The 18,617-nt window shown below is 49.2% G+C and overlaps 1 protein-coding gene across 1 annotated transcript in view; it reads left to right on the top strand.

The window, feature by feature from the left end:
- Positions 1-18,617, top strand: part of LOC139393228 (staphylococcal nuclease domain-containing protein 1-like) — a 334,741-nt gene that overhangs the window by 83,868 nt on the left and 232,256 nt on the right. The window contains exon 16 of the mRNA XM_071141677.1: positions 16,893-17,002. Within this exon, the coding sequence (XP_070997778.1) occupies positions 16,893-17,002 (110 nt within the window). The remainder of the gene's footprint in view (positions 1-16,892; positions 17,003-18,617) is intronic.

Raw genomic sequence — 18,617 nt, 5'->3', positions numbered from 1 at the left:
GATTCACTCACTTCCTGGAAATTGGGAGCTGAGAGTTGGAGCAGCTTTAGCCCAGAGACTCGTGTGTGTGTGTGTGTGTGTGTGTGGTTGTGTGTTACTGAACTAGCTGGCAACCAGGCAGTGGGTGTGTGTGTGTGCGCGCACGCGCCTGTGCCTGACTCTGGAGCAGTCCCATAAACCTGCATAATGAAAAAGGATCCTGTGAATTTCTCTGGTTGTCTGATGAGGCAGTTCATTAAGGAGTTCTCCTCGTCTTCATGTTTTTGATTAGCTCAAACAATACGTTTTTTTTAGTTGCATTTTCCTGTTTTTGTCCCGACTAAAAAAAATACATTGAATCTCTTTTCAATATCAGTCACTCATTTTTTCCACATCTTCTCTCTTTTATTCACTGTCAGGCTTTTTCTCTCTTGCTCTCTTGTTCTTGCTTTCTCGTTCTCGCTCAATCTCTCTTTTTGTCCTCATGCAATTCTTTCCTTTTCCTCCGTTAACCATGACAGTGGTATCCAATGTCTACTGTTAACTTCCTTGTTGTGAGTGAAGTTGGGGGAAATGGTTTGTATCAGTCAGCCATTGTAGATAGTGAATCAATGGGATGAGTGTTTGACCTTGATAAAGGGACATGGTGAAAGATCATTCATTTACACTGCCCTGTTGTACCTCTACTCCTCTCGTCTGGCTCACCTGTATGTGGCTACAGTCAGTCACATCCATCGAGATGGAATAAGAATATGTAAAACCTGATATCACTAGTTTAACATCTATGACCAAACCCCCCCTATTCTGACTGACTGTTTTGTCAGACCTCCACACCATCTGGACAGGTCTCAGGCAGTGAGGGTTGGAGAACACTGAGATGCGATCAGACAAGACGCATGGATTACAGATTACATGATGCTGATATGATGCTTTTGTGCAGTAAGGGTTTCTCTAGGTCAGGGATGGGCAACTTACTGTTGAGGGTTAGAATAGTAGAATACACAAGATGCAATTTGTTTGTGCATCAGAAGTTTGTTTTGTATTTATTTTTTCCTTTTTATATTTTTTAAATCATTTGTTGTTGTATTTTACCCCCTTTTTCTCCCCAATTTCGATCTTGTCTCATCGCTGCAACTCCTCAACGGGTTCGGGAGACGAAGGTCGAGTCATGCTTCCCCCGAAACATAACCTGCCAAACCGCGCTTCTTAACACTCGCTCGTTTAACCCGTAAGCCATCCACACCAAAGTGTCGGAGGAAACGCAGTTCAACAAACGACGGGGTCAGCCTACAGGTGTCCGGCCCGCCACAAGGAGTCTCTAGAGCGTGAGGAGCCAAGTAAAGCCCCCCCGGCCAAATCCTCCCCTAACTGCGACGCAGTGTCTTAGACTGCTGCGCCACTCGGGAAGCCCTGCAGATTTTCTCTTATGTCAGTTAATGTCCATGTACTCTTATAATCTCCACAGAAGAGGACTGGCCACCCCTCAGTGCCGGGTTCCTCTCGAAGTTTATTCATAGGTTCCAGCCTTTCTAGGGAGTTTTTCCTAGCCACGGTGCTTCTAATCTGTATTGCCTGCTCTTTGGAGTATAGGCTCGGTTTCTGTATAAGCACTTTGTGACAAAGTAAAAACATACATTTTGATTGATTTGACTGACAGTCACTCAATTAGCGCATGTCAGCAAAATTGTTTTGGGGGGTTAAGTTAGTCTAGCTGCCAGCTACCTAAACTTGTAGGAATCATGGTCGAATTACCAACCGAGGGGCCCCCATTGATTTTGTTAGTCAATCACTGCCATACCAGCCTCCCGTCTCCATGCCATACCAGCCTCCCGGCTCCATGCCATACCAGCCTCCCGGCTCCATGCCATACCAGCCTCCCGGCTCCATGCCATACCAGCCTCCCGGCTCCATGCCATACCAGCCTCCCGGCTCCATGCCATACCAGCCTCCCGGCTCCATGCCATACCAGCCTCCCGGCTCCATGCCATACCAGCCTCCCGGCTCCATGCCATACCAGCCTCCCGGCTCCATGCCATACCAGCCTCCCGGCTCCATGCCATACCAGCCTCCCGGCTCCATGCCATACCAGCCTCCCGGCTCCATGCCATACCAGCCTCCCGGCTCCATGTCATTCCAGCCTCCCAGCTCCTAGCTCCATGCCATATCAGACTCCTAGTTCCATGCCATACCAGACTCCTAGTTCCATGCCTTATCAGACTCCTAGTTCCATGCCATACCAGCCTCCTAGTTCCATGCCATACCAGCCTCCTAGCTCCATGCCATACCAGCCTCCTAGCTCCATGCCATACCAGCCTCCTAGTTCCATGCCATACCAGCCTCCTAGCTCCATGCCATACCAGACTCCTAGCTCCATGCCATACCAGACTCCTAGCTCCATGCCATACCAGCCTCCTAGCTCCATGCCATACCAGCCTCCTAGTTCCATGCCATACCAGCCTCCTAGCTCCATGCCATACCAGCCTCCTAGCTCCATGCCATACCAGCCTCCTAGCTCCATGCCATACCAGCCTCCTAGCTCCATGCCATACCAGCCTCCTAGCTCCATGCCATACCAGCCTCCTAGCTCCATGCCATACCAGCCTCCTAGCTCCATGCCATACCAGCCTCCTAGCTCCATGCCATTCCAGCCTCCTAGCTCCATGCCATACCAGCCTCCTAGCTCCATGCCATACCAGCCTCCCAGCTCCATGCCATACCAGCCTCCCAGCTCCATGCCATACCAGCCTCCCAGCTCCTAGCTCCATGCCATACCAGCCTCCTAGCTCCATGCCATACCAGCCTCACCCGCTGTGCCTCACACACCCATTCCTCAACCACTGGGTGCCATACAACAGGGAACTGAGTGCAGGGAAGAAAGGAGAGGGAAGGAGAGAGGGAAGGAAGGAGAGAAGCAGGGGGAAATACAGAGACCGAGAGAGATGGAGAGAGAAAGTGGATTCGCCAACTATCTACAAGTTCAATGAATTCAATTCCTGAGTGAAATTAAGTAGCAATAGGAAGAAATTGACACAAGCTCTGACCTGCCGCCCACATATGTTTTTATAGTCAATTCATTAAATTGACCTTTTGATGAAATTGATGTATTTTCTGGCTGTTGACCGGTAGGTTATATATATATATTTTGTAATCAGATTTTGTGTCCTTTCACGATATAACAAAGCAATTGAATTACATTTAGCACTAAACAATAACTTGTCAGATTAATATACAGTACCAATCAAAAGCCCGGACACACCCAGCCACTCATTTGAATGGGTAGGTGTGTCCAATCCCCCGACTGGCACCGGACAGTAAAGAAGATGGGAAAAGGAAACAACCTTATCGGTTTTCACCCACATAACTATTATAACGGAAGAAAAGGCCGTACCCCTACCAGTCGTCTATGTATGTCTGTAGTCTATCAGGCCTTTACAGATTGTAATCTCTTTCTATCTCTGAGAAAATGTCCCCAGAGTTATCGAGTTTACCATTCATTTTATAAAATGAATCTTTCATATGAAGCTGTTTCTGCCAAGGCTATGTACCATTCCTTATACGAGGGAGGGTCCTTCTCCCTCCAGCGTCTCATTATGACTCTTGGCTGTGGCTAGAGCAACTTTTAGCCAGTTTAAACATGAGCTTCTCAGTCGATCATATATCCTTAGTGATATTCAGTAAAAGCAAAGCAGGATTTGCAGGTATACCTTATGCCAAAAGGTATGTAAGCTTGGACAGTCACAGAACAAATGGATCATCAAATCAAATTTTATTAGTCACATGCGCCGAATACATCAGTTGTAGACCTTACAGTGAAATGCTTACTTACGAGCCCCTAACCGACAGTGCAGTTTAAAAAAATACAGATAAGAATATGAGATAGAAGTAACAAGTAGTTAAAGCAGTAAAAAATTATATATACAGGGGGGTGCCGGTACAGAGTCCGTGTGCGGGGGCACTGGTTAGTTGAGGTACTATGTACATGTAGGTAGAGTTAATTAAAGTGACTATGCGTAGATGACAACAGGGAGTGACAGTGGTGTGGAGGTGGGCAGCAATGTGAATAGTATGGGTAGCCATTTGACTAGATGTTCGGTAGTCTTATGGCTTGGGGGTAGAAGCTGTTTAGAACCCTCTTGGACCTATACTTGGCGCTCCGGTACCGCTTGCCGTATGGTAGCAGAGAGAACCGTCTATGACTAGGGTGGCTGTAGTCTTTGACAATTTTCAGGGCCTACCTCTGACACTGCCTTGTTTAGAGGTCCTGGATGACAGGAAGCTTGGCCCCAGTGATGTACTGAGACGTACGCATTACCCTCTGTAGCACCCTGCGGTCGGAGGCCAAGCAGTTGCCATACCAGGCAGTGATGCAACCAGTCAGGATGCTCTCGATGGTGCAGCTGTAGAACCTTTTTAGGATCTGAGGACCCATGCCAAATCTTTTCAGTCTCCTGAGGGGGAATAGGTTTTGTAATGCCTACTTCACGACTGACATGATGTGTTTGGATCATGATAGTTCGTTGGTGATGTGGACACCAAGGAACTTGAAGCTCTCGACCCGCTCCACTGCAGCCCTGTCGATGAGAATGGGGGCGTGCTCGGTCCTCTTTTTCCTGTAGTCCACAATCATCTCCTTTGTCTTGATCACGTTGAGGGAGAGGTTGTTGTCCTTGCACCACACGGCCAGGTCTCTGACCTCCTCCCTATAGGCTGTCTCGTCGTTGTCGGTGATCAGGCTGTTGTGTAATCGGCAAATTTAATTATGGTGTTGGAGTCGTGCCTGGCTGTGCAGTCATGAGTGAACAGGGAGTACAAGAGGGGACCGAGCACGCACCTCTGAGGGGACCCTGTGTTGAGGATCAGCCTGGTGGATGTGTTGTTATCTACCCTTACCACCTGGGGGCGGCCCATCAGGAAGTGCAGGATCCAGTTGCAGAGGGAGGTGTTCAGTCCCAGGGTCTTAGGCATATTAATGAGCTTTGAGGGCCCTATGGTGTTGAACGCTGAGCTGTAGTCAATGAATAGCATTCTCACATAGGTGTTCCTTTTGTCCAGGTGGGAAAGGGCAGTGTGGAGTGCAAATAGAGACTGCATCATCTGTGGATCTGTTGGGGCGGTATGCAAATCGGAGTGGGTCTAGGGTTTCTGGGATGATGGTGTTGATGTGAGCCATGACCAGCTTTTCAAAGCACTTCATGGCTACAGACATGAGTGCTACGGGTCGGTAGTCGTTTAGGCAGGTTACCTTAGTTGTCTTGCGCACAGGCACTATGGTGATCTGCTTAAAACATGTTGGTATTACAGACCCGGACAGGGAGAGGTTGAAAAATGTCAGTGAAGACACTTGCTAGTTGGTCAGCGCATGCTTGCAGTGTACGCCCTGGTAATCCTTCTGGCCTTGTGAATGTTGACCTGTCTAAAGGTCTTAGACTGTGACCACACAGTCTTCCGGTACAGGTGGTGCTCTCATGCATGTTTCAGTGTTATTTTCCTCGAAGCGCGCATAGAGGTAGTTTAGCTCGTCCGTAGGCTTGTGACACTGGGCATCTCTCGGCTGTGCTTCCCTTTGTAGTCTGTAATGGTTTGCAGGCCCTGCTACATCTGGTGAGCGTCACAGCTGGTGAAGTATGACTCGATCTTAGTCCTGTATTGGCGCTTTTCATGTTTGATGGTTCGTCGGCTGGCATAGCGGGATTTCTTATAAGCTTCCGGGTTAGAGTCCCGCTCCTTGAATGTGGCAGCTCTTGCCTTCAGCTCTGTGTGGATGCTGCCTGTAAATCCATGGTTTCTGGTTGGGGTACGTACATGCAGTCACTGTGGGGACGACATCATCGATACACTTATTGATGAAGCCAATGACAGATGTGGTGTACTCCTCAATGCCGTTGGAGGAATCCCGAAACATATTACAGTCTGTGCTGCAAAACTGTAGCTTAGCATCTGCTTCATCTGACCACTTTTTTATTGATCTAGTCACTGGTGCTTCCTGCTTTCATGTCGCCTGGACTTGATGGACAGCTCCAGCAGAGACTGGATTCTATCAAACCTATTCTGTTCGACCTCAGATAAGTTCTATAAATCCTATTGAACATTTTCAATTAGAGGTCGACCGATTAATCGGAATGGCCGATTTCAAATTTTCATAACAATCGGAATTCGGAATTTTTGGGCGCCGATTTGCCGATATAATTTTTACTTTTTTTTTAATGATTTTATTTTATTTTTATATATATATTTTTTATACCTTTTATTTAACTAGACAAGTCAGTTAAGAACACATTCTTATTTTCAATGACGGCCTAGGAACGGTGGGTTAACTGCCTCGTTCAGGGGCAGAACGACAGATTTTCACGTTGTCAGCTCAGGGGATCCAATCTTGCAACCTTACAGTTAACTAGTCCAAAGCAATAACGACCTGCCTCTCTCTTGTTGCACTCCACAAGGAGACTGCCTGTTACGCGAATGCAGTAAGCCAAGGTAAGTTGCTAGCTAGCATTAAATTTATCTTATAAAAAACAATCATAATCATTAGTTAACTACACATGGTTGATGATATTACTAGATATTATCTAGCGTGTCCTGCGTTGCATATAATCTGACTGAGCATACAAGTATCTTAAGTATCTGGTAGGCAGAAGCAGGCGCGTAAACATTTATTTAAACAGCACTTTCGTGCGTTTTGCCAGCAACTCTTCGTTGTGCGTCAAGCATTGCGCTGTTTATGACTTCATGCCTATCAACTCCCGAGATGAGGCTGGTGTAACCGATGTGAAATGGCTAGCTAGTTAGCGTGCGCTAATAGCGTTTCAAATGTCACTCGCTCTGAGCCTTCTAGGAGTTGTTCCCCTTGCCCTGCATGGGTAATGCTGCTTCGATGGTGGCTGGTGTTGCTGGTTCGAGCCCAGCGAGGAGAGGGACGGAAGCTATACTGTTACACTGGCAATACTAAAGTGCCTATAAGAACATCCAATAGTCAAAGGTTAATGAAATAGAAATGGTATAGAGGGAAATAGTCCTATGATAACTACAACCTAAAACTTCTTACCTGGGAATATTGAAGACTCATGTTAAAAGGAACCACCAGCTTTCATATGTTCTCATGTTCTGAGCAAGGAACTGAAACGTTTTGCATTATTTAAACCAAATTGAACATGTTTCATTATTTACTTGAGGCTAAATTGATTTTATTGATGTATAATATTAAAATAAGTGTTCATTCAGTATTGTTGTAATTGTCATTATTACAAATACATTTTAAAAATTGGCCAAATTAATCGGTATCGGCTTTTTTGGTCCTCCAATAATCGGTATCGCCGTTGAAAAATCATAATCGGTCGAACTCTCGGGCATCTCTCATAGGGAGGAGCATCTGTTGTACTATTATATTCAATTCCTCTGCTCCAAAGGTTACATCCAGGTCTTTCCCCCATACAGCTTTTACGCCCTTACTAGTTCCATTAAATCCACCTATAAGGTGGCTATATATAAACCCTGCTCTATGTGGTAAAAAGGATTTCTATTTTAACACTTATTGGAATGTACAGGGAATTTGTTGTTACTCTGTCCTACCTTAAACATACAATCTCTAAGCTGGAGATGCCTCCAAAAGCCTTGTTTCTGTAAATTATACTTGGACCGTATTCAAAAGAGGTAAACAAGTTTTCTTGATATAGACAACCAATGTTCTTTATCCCCTTTTTATACCAACCTTTCCAGAAAACGATGTGTCCCCCTGTTTTCAATGTCGGGTTGTTCCATAACGAAGCAGAGTTTGTCAGGAAAGGTGAAGATTTCTCTCTCTCATGTATCTGACTCCATATATTTTTTTGTATGGGACATTATGGGATTCTGCAGTCCTACGTTTTGTTAGCTCAAATAATTTGATGTTCTGAATGGGTCATTAACTTCTTCCTCCATGTCCACCCAAATTGGCCTCTTTAGAGTTCTCCGTAAAGAGAGCCTATTTGGGCAGCTACAAAGGCTTCTTGATATAATTGCATATCGGGGAGCTTTAATCCTCCCTTCTCAGTCGTTTCCTGTAATCTCTCTAGTTTAATCCTCCCTTCTCAGTCGTTTCCTGTAATCTCTCTAGTTTAATCCTCCCTTCTCAGTCGTTTCCTGTAATCTCTCTAGTTTAATCCTCCCTTCTCAGTCGTTTCCTGTAATCTCTCTAGTTTAATCCTCCCTTCTCAGTCGTTTCCTGTAATCTCTCTAGTTTAATCCTCCCTTCTCAGTCGTTTCCTGTAATCTCTCTAGTTTAATCTGGGCCCTTTTACCGGCTCAAACAAACTCCGTAATCACTTTCTTTCTGGATATAAAGGTATAGACAGGTATGGACAGTGGTAACATGCTAATGACCATCTTTATAACCTGTATCCTACACCATAATACGATTTGTAGCTTATCCCAGCTCTTAAACTGGACTTGAATTTTGTTCAGTAGTGGGTCAAGGTTTTCAGAAATCTTCTTCTCTAGACCAAGATTTTATGTGATCCCCAGGTACCTCATGTTTTTAAGGACCCATTGAAACCCCCAGCTGAGGAAGTCATTTCTCAGGCAATGTTTTGATAGCGGCATTACTTCAGATTTGGTCCAGTTGACTTTATAGCCTGATGTCTCTGAAAATGCATTTATAAAGTCCAGTTAAGGCCATATGTTGGGAGCATGACATTATTAGTAATATGTCGTCTGCATAAAGCAGTGGTTTATTCTCTCTACCTTCTATATTATCCCCCTTTATTGACTGATGCAGCCTAATGGCTTCGGCTAATGGTTCTAATGCTATAATAAATAGGAGTGGAGAGAGAGAGTCACCTTTTTTCGTGCCTCATCCTACTGAAAATGGAGATGATCGTAGTCCGTTAGTGACTACTATGGATTTGGGGTCGTTGTACAGAAGTTTAATAATATTCTGAAAGCCCTGTCCAAATCCAAATGTATTTATAATATAATGCAGGTAGTCCCAGCCCACCCTATCAAAGGCTTTCTCTGCATCTAGGGATAAGGCTGTCACTGAAGTATCCATGTGCATATCTAAAGGACTGTCTGAAGTAGAACGTTCCTGATAGAAGTCTCAAATTATCTTGTTTCTTTATGATTGGTAATCAGCTTGCCTGTCTTTTTTCTGATTCCACCTATTTGCCGATCTGTTTCTCTAGATTTCCATTGACTGGCCAACGGTTTTCCTGCCTTTTCCCCTGATTCATACCATCTCTGCTTCAACCTGTACAGGGAATTTTCAGCCCGTATTTGGTTTTCGTCAAGTTTACCAGAGAAATGTTGTTCGGATTGGACCAATATTCCCCCTCCAGCGTTTTGAGCTCTGTTTCAAGTTTATCAATTTTCTGTTCATCTTATTTCTTAATAGTAACTGATCATTGTATTATTGCTCCACGTATGTATGCTGTAAAAGCTTCCCAGACATGTACCTGTTTTTCAAAGAACATAATATTCTAAGCATAAACACTCAGTGAGAATGTTACTCATGTGTAGCAAAGCAACCCCCGCCTCTTCCTCGCTAATCCAATCACACTTTTTTCTCAATGCCCATTTAAATTTACATTTAAAAGCTCTAATGCAATTTCCAAGCCTCTCTGACCGTCCTCTCACTTCACTGTTTGTGACTTGCAATTGAAGAAGAGTGGGAGAGAAGGGAAGGTCGAGGGATGTAGGTGGAAGGAAGAGAGGGGGAAGTAGAGAGGGATGTAGGGGGAGGAAGAGAGGGATGTAGGGGGAGGAAGAGAGGGATGTAGGGGGAGGAAGAGAGGGATGTAGGGGGAGGAAGAGGGGGAAGTAGAGAGGGGGAAGTAGAGAGGGATGTAGGTGGAGGAAGAGAGGGGGAAGTAGAGAGGGATGTAGGGGGAGGAAGAGAGGGATGTAGGGGGAGGAAGAGAGGGGGAAGTAGAGAGGGATGTAGGGGGAGGAAGAGGGGGAAGTAGAGAGGGATGTAGGGGGAGGAAGAGGGGGAAGTAGAGGGATGTAGGGGGAGGAAGAGGGATGTAGGGGGAAGTAGAGGGGGGAGGAAGAGGGGGAAGTAGAGAGGGATGTCAGGGGAGGAAGAGGGGGAAGTAGAGAGGGATGTAGGGGGAGGAAGAGGGGGATGTAGGGGGTAGTAGAGAGGGGGGAGTAGAGAGGGATGTAGGGGGAGGAAGAGGGGGAAGTAGAGAGGGATGTAGGGGGAGGAAGAGGGGGGAAGTAGAGAGGGATGTAGGGGGAGGACGAGGGGGAAGTAGAGAGGGCTGTAGGGGGAGGAAGAGGGGGAAGTAGAGAGGGATGTAGGGGGAGGAAGAGAGGGGGAAGTAGAGAGGGATGTAGGGGGAGGAAGAGGGGGAAGTAGAGAGGGATGTAGGGGGAGGAAGAGGGGGAAGTAGAGAGGGATGTAGGGGGAGGAAGAGGGGGGAAGTAGAGAGGGATGTAGGGGGAGGAAGAGGGGGAAGTAGAGAGGGATGTAGGGGGAGGAAGAGGGGGAAGTAGAGAGGGATGTAGGGGGAGGAAGAGAGGGGGAAGTAGAGAGGGATGTAGGGGGAGGAAGAGGGGGAAGTAGAGAGGGATGTAGGGGGAGGAAGAGAGGGAAGTAGAGAGGGATGTAGGGGGAGGAAGAGGGGGAAGTAGAGAGGGATGCAGGGGGAGGAAGAGGGGGAAGTAGAGGGATGTAGGGGGAAGTAGAGAGGGATGTAGGGGGAGGAAGAGGGGGAAGTAGAGAGGGATGTAGGGGGAGGAAGAGAGGGGGAAGTAAAGGGATGTAGGGGGAAGTAGAGAGGGGGAAGTAGAGAGGGATGTAGGGGGAGGAAGAGGGGGAAGTAGAGAGGGATGTAGGAGGAGGATTAGAGGGGGAAGTAGAGAGGGATGTAGGGGGAGGAAGAGAGGGCTGTAGGGGGAGGAAGAGAGGGCTGTAGGGGGAGGAAGAGAGGGATGTAGGGGGAAGTAGAGAGGGGGAAGTAGAGAGGGGGAAGTAGAGAGGGATGTAGGGGGAGGAAGAGGGGGAAGTAGAGAGGGATGTAGGGGGAGGAAGAGGGGGAAGTAGAGGGATGTAGGGGGAGGAAGAGGGATGTAGGGGGAAGTAGAGGGGGGAGGAAGAGGGGGAAGTAGAGAGGGATGTCGGGGGAGGAAGAGGGGGAAGTAGAGAGGGATGTAGGGGGAGGAAGAGGGGGATGTAGGGGGAAGTAGAGAGGGGGGAGTAGAGAGGGATGTAGGGGGAGGAAGAGGGGGGAGTAGAGGGATGTAGGGGGAGGAAGAGGGGGAAGTAGAGAGGGATGTAGGGGGAGGAAGAGGGGGGAAGTAGAGAGGGATGTAGGGGGAGGAAGAGAGGGGGAAGTAGAGAGGGATGTAGGAGGAGGTTTAGAGGGGGAAGTAGAGAGGGATGTAGGGGGAAGTAGAGAGGGATGTAGGGGGAGGAAGAGAGGGCTGTAGGGGGAGGAAGAGGGGGAAGTAGAGAGGGATGTAGGGGGAGGAAGAGGGGGATGTAGGGGGAAGTAGAGAGGGGGGAGTAGAGAGGGATGTAGGGGGAGGAAGAGGGGGGAGTAGAGGGATGTAGGGGGAGGAAGAGGGGGAAGTAGAGAGGGATGTAGGGGGAGGAAGAGGGGGGAAGTAGAGAGGGATGTAGGGGGAGGAAGAGAGGGGGAAGTAGAGAGGGATGTAGGAGGAGGTTTAGAGGGGGAAGTAGAGAGGGATGTAGGGGGAAGTAGAGAGGGATGTAGGGGGAGGAAGAGAGGGCTGTAGGGGGAGGAAGAGAGGGATGTAGGGGGAGGAAGAGAGGGATGTAGGGGGAGGAAGAGAGGGATGTAGGGGGAGGAAGAGAGGGGGAAGTAGAGAGGGATGTAGGGGAAGGAAGAGGGGGAAGTAGAGAGGGATGTAGGGGGAGGAAGAGGGGAGGGAACAAGTGATTGAAAGGAAAGAAGAGGGCAAGGAGAGATGGAGAAAGTGATGAAAAGAGAGAGCAGGTGGGAGGGAATTAAAGATTTAGAGGGGAAGGGAGTGAGAGGGAATGATAGAGAAAGAGTGTTTTCATCACAGGGGTGAAGTTGTCTGCTTGAATAAAACATGGAGCTGTCTGAACCACAGTGCTCAGTAGCACATATGCTCTGGCCACAGGTGATTTGTAGAGCAGCTATTCCAGGGCACCTGTGTGTGTGTGTGTCTTTTTGAGAAAGTGTGTGTGTAAATGACTGTGTACGTTTGTGTGTCAGGGAGGATTGGGCAGAGGAGGCTGGGACGGGGAAGGGCCGTATTTCATCATCGGGATCACCGATTTTAAAACATTACATCTTATGCGCTTGGCTAGCCAGCACTACTGAGCAGAGCTGCTTGTGTGTGTGTGTGTCCATACGGGGGCTGGGTAAAGGGTCTGGCCCCATAGGGTAGCCCAGCAATTCCACCTGCCTCAGCTAATCAAAAGCTTGGTGATTAGTTGATACGTTTAATTGAAACAGTTGTGTTAGTTTGGATTTGATCCACATTGAAAAATGCAGACCCAGGTTTTATTGTCCCTATGGTGTCCCTGTGTCTCTCCCATCCTCACCCTCTGTCCTAGAGAGAAGGACATCCCTTAGTGAAAGCAGTTTACTTTAAGCTTGGCTTTCTCTACCCCTCTCTCGGTCTTATACAGTACTGGCCCAGCCACTCACTCGGTCAATCCCAGGCCAAAACATGTCTAAAAATACTGGGGATGCTGCTGGACTGAAATGACTTTTTCCTTCCTCCTTGGAGCCGGGGCTCCACGCACACTGGGCAATTTAAATGCTAATCTAGGGACTATTTACTGGCTATTAAGAGGTCATTGAGTCTTCATCCTCCGCGGGTTCAACAGAAAATATGTTTTTGTTTTGTTAGAGGAGGGGTGAGATGAGAATTGTCGGTGTGTCCTTGTGTGTGGGAAGTTTTGCTAACACAGCATTGCTAGGAAATGTGTGTGAGTGTGTGTTTGCACGCTGGTTAGTCAGTCAGTGTCAAAATGAGGACCCAATCATCACAAACTTGACCCCCGGTCCACCTTTTCCCCTTTATCTTCTCTAGTCCAATCATGTCGGATGTGGTTAGCATAAAGATCAATCAGGATTGGCGGGAGCCTCCAGATTACTAGAAGATGACTCTGAGGCTTTTTGGACAGGAGGCTGTTTTTGCTTTGTTAGCACAATGTTGTTGGGTGTAGCGCCCAGCAGAACCAACCAACTCTGAGTTTACATTAATCAATGCAACAGGGTGGAGAGAGGATAGGGGGAGGTGTGTGTGTGAGAGCGAGAGATGCTGCACACATTGGATAGAGAGATACAATGAGTGAATGTGTGATGGAGTTTTTATGGGTGTTGAGTGTGTATGATTTGCTTGTGTGTAGTTTGCAAAGTTGATTTAGTTTACGTAGATATGAGGGTTCTTGTCAGCAGCCACAGAGGAGGAATGCTGTTTGCTTGTTGGAGAGCCCTGCACCATGCTCGCTCGCTCAAGTGTGTGTGTGTGTGTGTGTTTGAAGTAGAGGTCAACCGATTATGATTTTTCAATGCCGAATACCGATTATTGGAGGACCAAAAAAGCCGATACCGATTAATCGGCCGATTGTCATTATTACAAATATTTGAAAAACAATTACACGAATACTGAATGAACACTTATTTTAACTTAATATAAAATACATCAATGAAATCAATTTAGCCTCAAGTAAATAATGAAACATGTTCAATTTGGTTTAAATAATGCAAAAACAAAGTGTTGGAGAAGAAAGTAAAAGTGCAATATGTGCCATGTAAAAAAGCTAACGTTTCAGTTCCTTGCTCAGAACATGAGAACATATGAAAGCTGGTGGTTCCTTTTAACACGAGTCTTCAATATTCCCAAGTAAGAAGTTTTAGGTTGTAGTTGTTATAGGAACTTTAGGACTATTTCCCTCTGTACCATTTGTATTTCATTAACCTTTGACTATTTTATGTTCTTATGGGCACTTTAGTATTGTATTGCCAGTGTAACAGTATAGCTTCCGTCCCTCTAGTTAGTGCACGCTAACTAACTAGCCACACTGCCCCTCACCTCACCACACTGCTCCTCACCTCACCACACTGCTCCTCACCTCACCACACTGCTCCTCACCTCACCACACTGCTCCTCACCTCACCACACTGCTCCTCACCTCACCACACTGCTCCTCACCTCACCACACTGCTCCTCACCTCACCACACTGCCCCTCACCTCACTACACTGCTCCTCATCTCACTACACTGCTCCTCATCTCACCACACTGCCCCTCACCGCACCTCCCCTCACCGCACCTCCCCTCACCGCGCCTCCCCTCACCGCGCCTCCCCTCACCGCGCCTCCCCTCACCGCACCTCCCCTCACCACGCCTCACCGCGCCGCCCCTCACCTCACCGCCCCTCACCTCACCGCCCCTCCCCTCACCGCCCCTCCCCTCACCGCCCCTCACCGCACCGCCCCTCATCGCACCGCCCCTCAAAGCACCGCGCTGCCCCTCACCGCACCACACTGCCCCTCATCACACCACACTGCCCCTCACCTCACACCACACTGCTCCTCACATCACACCACACTGCTCCTCACCTCACACCACACTGCCCCTCACCTCACACCACACTGCCCCTCATCTCACCACACTGCCCCTCATCTCACCACACTGCCCTTCATCACACCACACTGCCCCTCATCTCACCACACTGCCCTTCATCACACCACACTGCCCCTCATCACACCACACTGCTCCTCACCTCATCACACTGCTCCTCACCGCACCGCCCCTCATCACACCACACTGCTCCTCACCTCATCACACTGCTCCTCACCGCACCGCCCCTCACCTCACCTCACCGCCCCTCACCTCACCGCCCCTCACCTCACCGCCCCTCACCTCACCGCCCCTCACCTCACCACACTGCCCCTCACCTCACCACACTGCCCCTCACCTCACCGCACTGCCCCTCACCTCACCGCACTGCCCCTCACCTCACCGCACTGCCCCTCACCTCACCGCACTGCCCCTCACCTCACCGCACTGCCCCTCACCTCACCGCACTGCCCCTCACCTCACCGCACTGCCCCTCACCTCACCGCACTGCCCCTCACCTCACCACACTGCCCCTCACCACACTGCACCGCACCACACTGCCCCACACCACACTGCCCCACACCACACTGCCCCACACCACACTGCCCCTCACCACACCGCCCCACACCACACTGCCCCTCACCACACTACACCACACTGCCCCTCACCACACTACACCACACTGCCCCTCACCACACCACACTGCCCCTCACCTCACCACACTGCCCCTCACCTCACCACACTGCCCCTCACCACACTGCCCCTCACCACACTGCCCCTCACCTCACCACACTGCCCCTCACCTCACCACACTGCCCCTCACCTCACCACACTGCCCCTCACCTCACCACACTGCCCCTCACCTCATCACACCACACATCACTGCCCCTCACCTCACCACACTGCCCCTCACCTCACCACACTGCCCCTCACCTCACCACACTGCCCCTCACCACACTGCCCCTCACCTCACCGCACCACACTGCCCCTCACCACACCGCACCTCACCGCCCCTCACCACACTGCACCTCACCACACCACACCACACTGCCCCTCACCACACCACACTGCCCCTCACCTCACCACACCACACATCACTGCCCCTCACCTCACCACACTGCCCCTCACCTCACCACACTGCCCCTCACCTCACCACACTGCCCCTCACCACACTGCCCCTCACCTCACCGCACCACACTGCCCCTCACCACACCGCACCTCACCGCCCCTCACCACACTGCACCTCACCACACCACACCACACTGCCCCTCACCACACCACACTGCCCCTCACCACACTGCCCCTCACCTCATCACACCACACATCACTGCCCCTCACCTCACCACACTGCCCCTCACCTCACCACACTGCCCCTCACCTCACCACACTGCCCCGCACCACACTGCCCCTCACCTCACCGCACCACACTGCCCCTCACCACACCGCACCTCACCGCCCCTCACCACACTGCACCTCACCACACCACACCACACTGCCCCTCACCACACCACACTGCCCCTCACCACACCACACTGCCCCTCACCACACCACACTGCCCCTCACCTTACCACACTGCCCCTCACCTCACCACACTGCCCCTCACCACACCACACTGCCCCTCACCACACCACACTGCCCTCACCACACCACACTGCCCTCACCACACCACACTGCCCCTCACCTCATCACACTGCCCCTCACCTCACCACACTGCCCCTCACAGCCTTCCCCTCACCACACCACACTGCCCCTCACCTCACCACCCCTACTTGCTCACACATTAACTATTCAAAAACACACACGCTCTCTTTCAAACACACACGCTCTCTTTCAAACACACACGCTCTCTTTCAAACACATACGTTCAGCCAACTCTGAGTGCAAGAGATAAGCATGCATCGCCTCACAGCTTTCCTATAACAAGCCCCCCTATAGCCCTCCTGCCCTCCAACCCTCCCATCCTCACCCAGGCTGTTCTTTTAATCCACTACCCAGTGAAAAGACCCACTGCAGTTAATAGTCATGAATAGCAAGGTCAGCGCCAGGGGACGGCCAAACAAAGGATGAAGCTGCCGTCATTGAAGCACAGCAATTTAGAGGGTGTTAACTGTTAACCCAACATGACCACAGAGGGGGAAAACGCTTAGGATTGACCAGCGATTACCAATCATCCATTTAGCTGCCACGATAATGCTCAGCTCCACTAATCTCTAGTGCCACTTCACCTGTCATGGTGGCATCGTTGTATCGTAACTGTCCTAAAGCTGGGTTGTTACGGGATTGAAATAAATTTCAGATTTTGACTCATGTATCAGTTGTTAGGGGCAACTTCAACTTGCTGACACTTGTTCTGTGTTTTTCATTGGCCAGGTATCGAGTGTCCGCGCGGCTCCAGGAACATGCCCGGCGGCATGCAGGTGGCTGAGCCCTTCAGCGACGAGGCCATGGCCTTCACCAAGGAGCTGGTACTACAGAGAGAGGTAAGCGCAACATTCATTTTGGCTCCAATTTCTTTGATTTCAGTGGTTTTACTTGCGACTGCATGTTTGGCAGGTTTTGCGGTCGGACATATTGGATCACATTCGACCTCCAGTTTCATTTTGTCTCCTGGCTTTCTTTAGTGTGGTTTTTGATGACTCTGGGTGTGTTTGTAAATTCACTCTGCAGTGCCAGAGTGTGCTCAGAGTGTGGTCTGGGCATTCGTAAATTCAGAGTGTTGTCAGATTGTCCCTTCGCAAATTCAGAACGTGTCTTTCTCTGAGGGTTCAGAGACCACACTGGACGTAGGGTTGATCCGAGCGTTCTGACCTCACAACGGCAGTCAGGCATACAAGCTAACGTTGGCTAGCTTGCTAGATACTTCTGGACACAAATGAGAGAACACCTCACTCTGACCATTTTACTCACCATAGTAGAGCTGGTTTGGCTGTTTTCATGTTCATGTTTTCATGTTATTTAGAGTTGGTGATTCTAACTGTGCTGCTGGCAACAAATTAATTAAGCTTTTTTGCCGACGTTTACTGACACCGGCCATATTCAACGGGTGTTTAACGTTTGTAAATTCATCAGTTATTCTGCACTTTAGCACACTCGGACGAGTGCTCTGAAAAAGGAGTTGATAACCAGAGTGAATTTACAAACGCACCCTCTGAGTTGGGTGGAAGGTCGCCAATTTTGGATCATGTTTGACCTCCATTTAGGTTCATCTATGGAACTCTGGTGCCTAGTTTCCCTTGGTGAATGCCATTATAAATTGACGTTAGGAGTTGTTTGTGTTAACTGTGAACCGAGGCCTAGTCTTCCCTCACCTCATGTCCTTCTGCCAGACATCCTTTTCTGACGGGCCATGGAGAGATGATTCGGTCCTCCACTCCATCAATTGACCAAATCCATAGAACGTCTCAGTTGAATAATGGTAGAGCAGAAAGAAGGGGAGACGGGGAGGACAGACGATAATTTAGCCTCCTCAAAACCACCCTCTCTGAAACCCAAAACCTTTCATTGGCCGACTTCCCAACCCCTTTCATAGTCTCTGGCAAATGTGGCCTTGTCGCACCCTCCCTCCAGATACTCCCTTTTACAAACTGATTCAAGGTCAGTTTTGTATCTCCCCACTAGTAATTAAGGGTATTATTTGGCACGGGTAAGCTGATCCTAGATCCTAACGTTTATTGACATGTTAAACAGAAAGCTGCTGAATTAACTGGAGCCCATTGAAGCTAGCTCTGAATCCAAGGACAGCTAGCCTACTGTAACTCTCCTCTCCGTTGGCCGTTGGACCCGGTTGAAGGGCTCTGCGGGGGCATGCGTATCCCATGCTCCTTTGAGCCCCTCTAATTGTCATGGAAATGTGGCTTTGAGGCCAAATGTTTTGGCTGGTGTGGAGCTAGAAGGCTAGCCTGTATAGGATGAGCGGAGCTAGCCAGATTGCTGCACTAGATTCCCAACTGAAAGCTTTGGAAGTGGAATTGAGGTTAGCAGGAGTATTAGTGATGGGGGCACAGTCGGACTCTCTGGCTGACAGGAACACGCATACATAACACCCACACATACATCCACACATACATACACACACACATGCATAACACCCACACA

The sequence above is a fragment of the Oncorhynchus clarkii genome, chromosome 33, assembly GCF_045791955.1.
Source record: "Oncorhynchus clarkii lewisi isolate Uvic-CL-2024 chromosome 33, UVic_Ocla_1.0, whole genome shotgun sequence".
In the NCBI taxonomy this organism is placed as follows: Eukaryota; Metazoa; Chordata; class Actinopteri; order Salmoniformes; family Salmonidae; genus Oncorhynchus; species Oncorhynchus clarkii.
The sequence above is the reverse complement of the archived record's forward strand: the minus strand, read 5'-3'. Positions and strand labels throughout refer to the sequence as shown.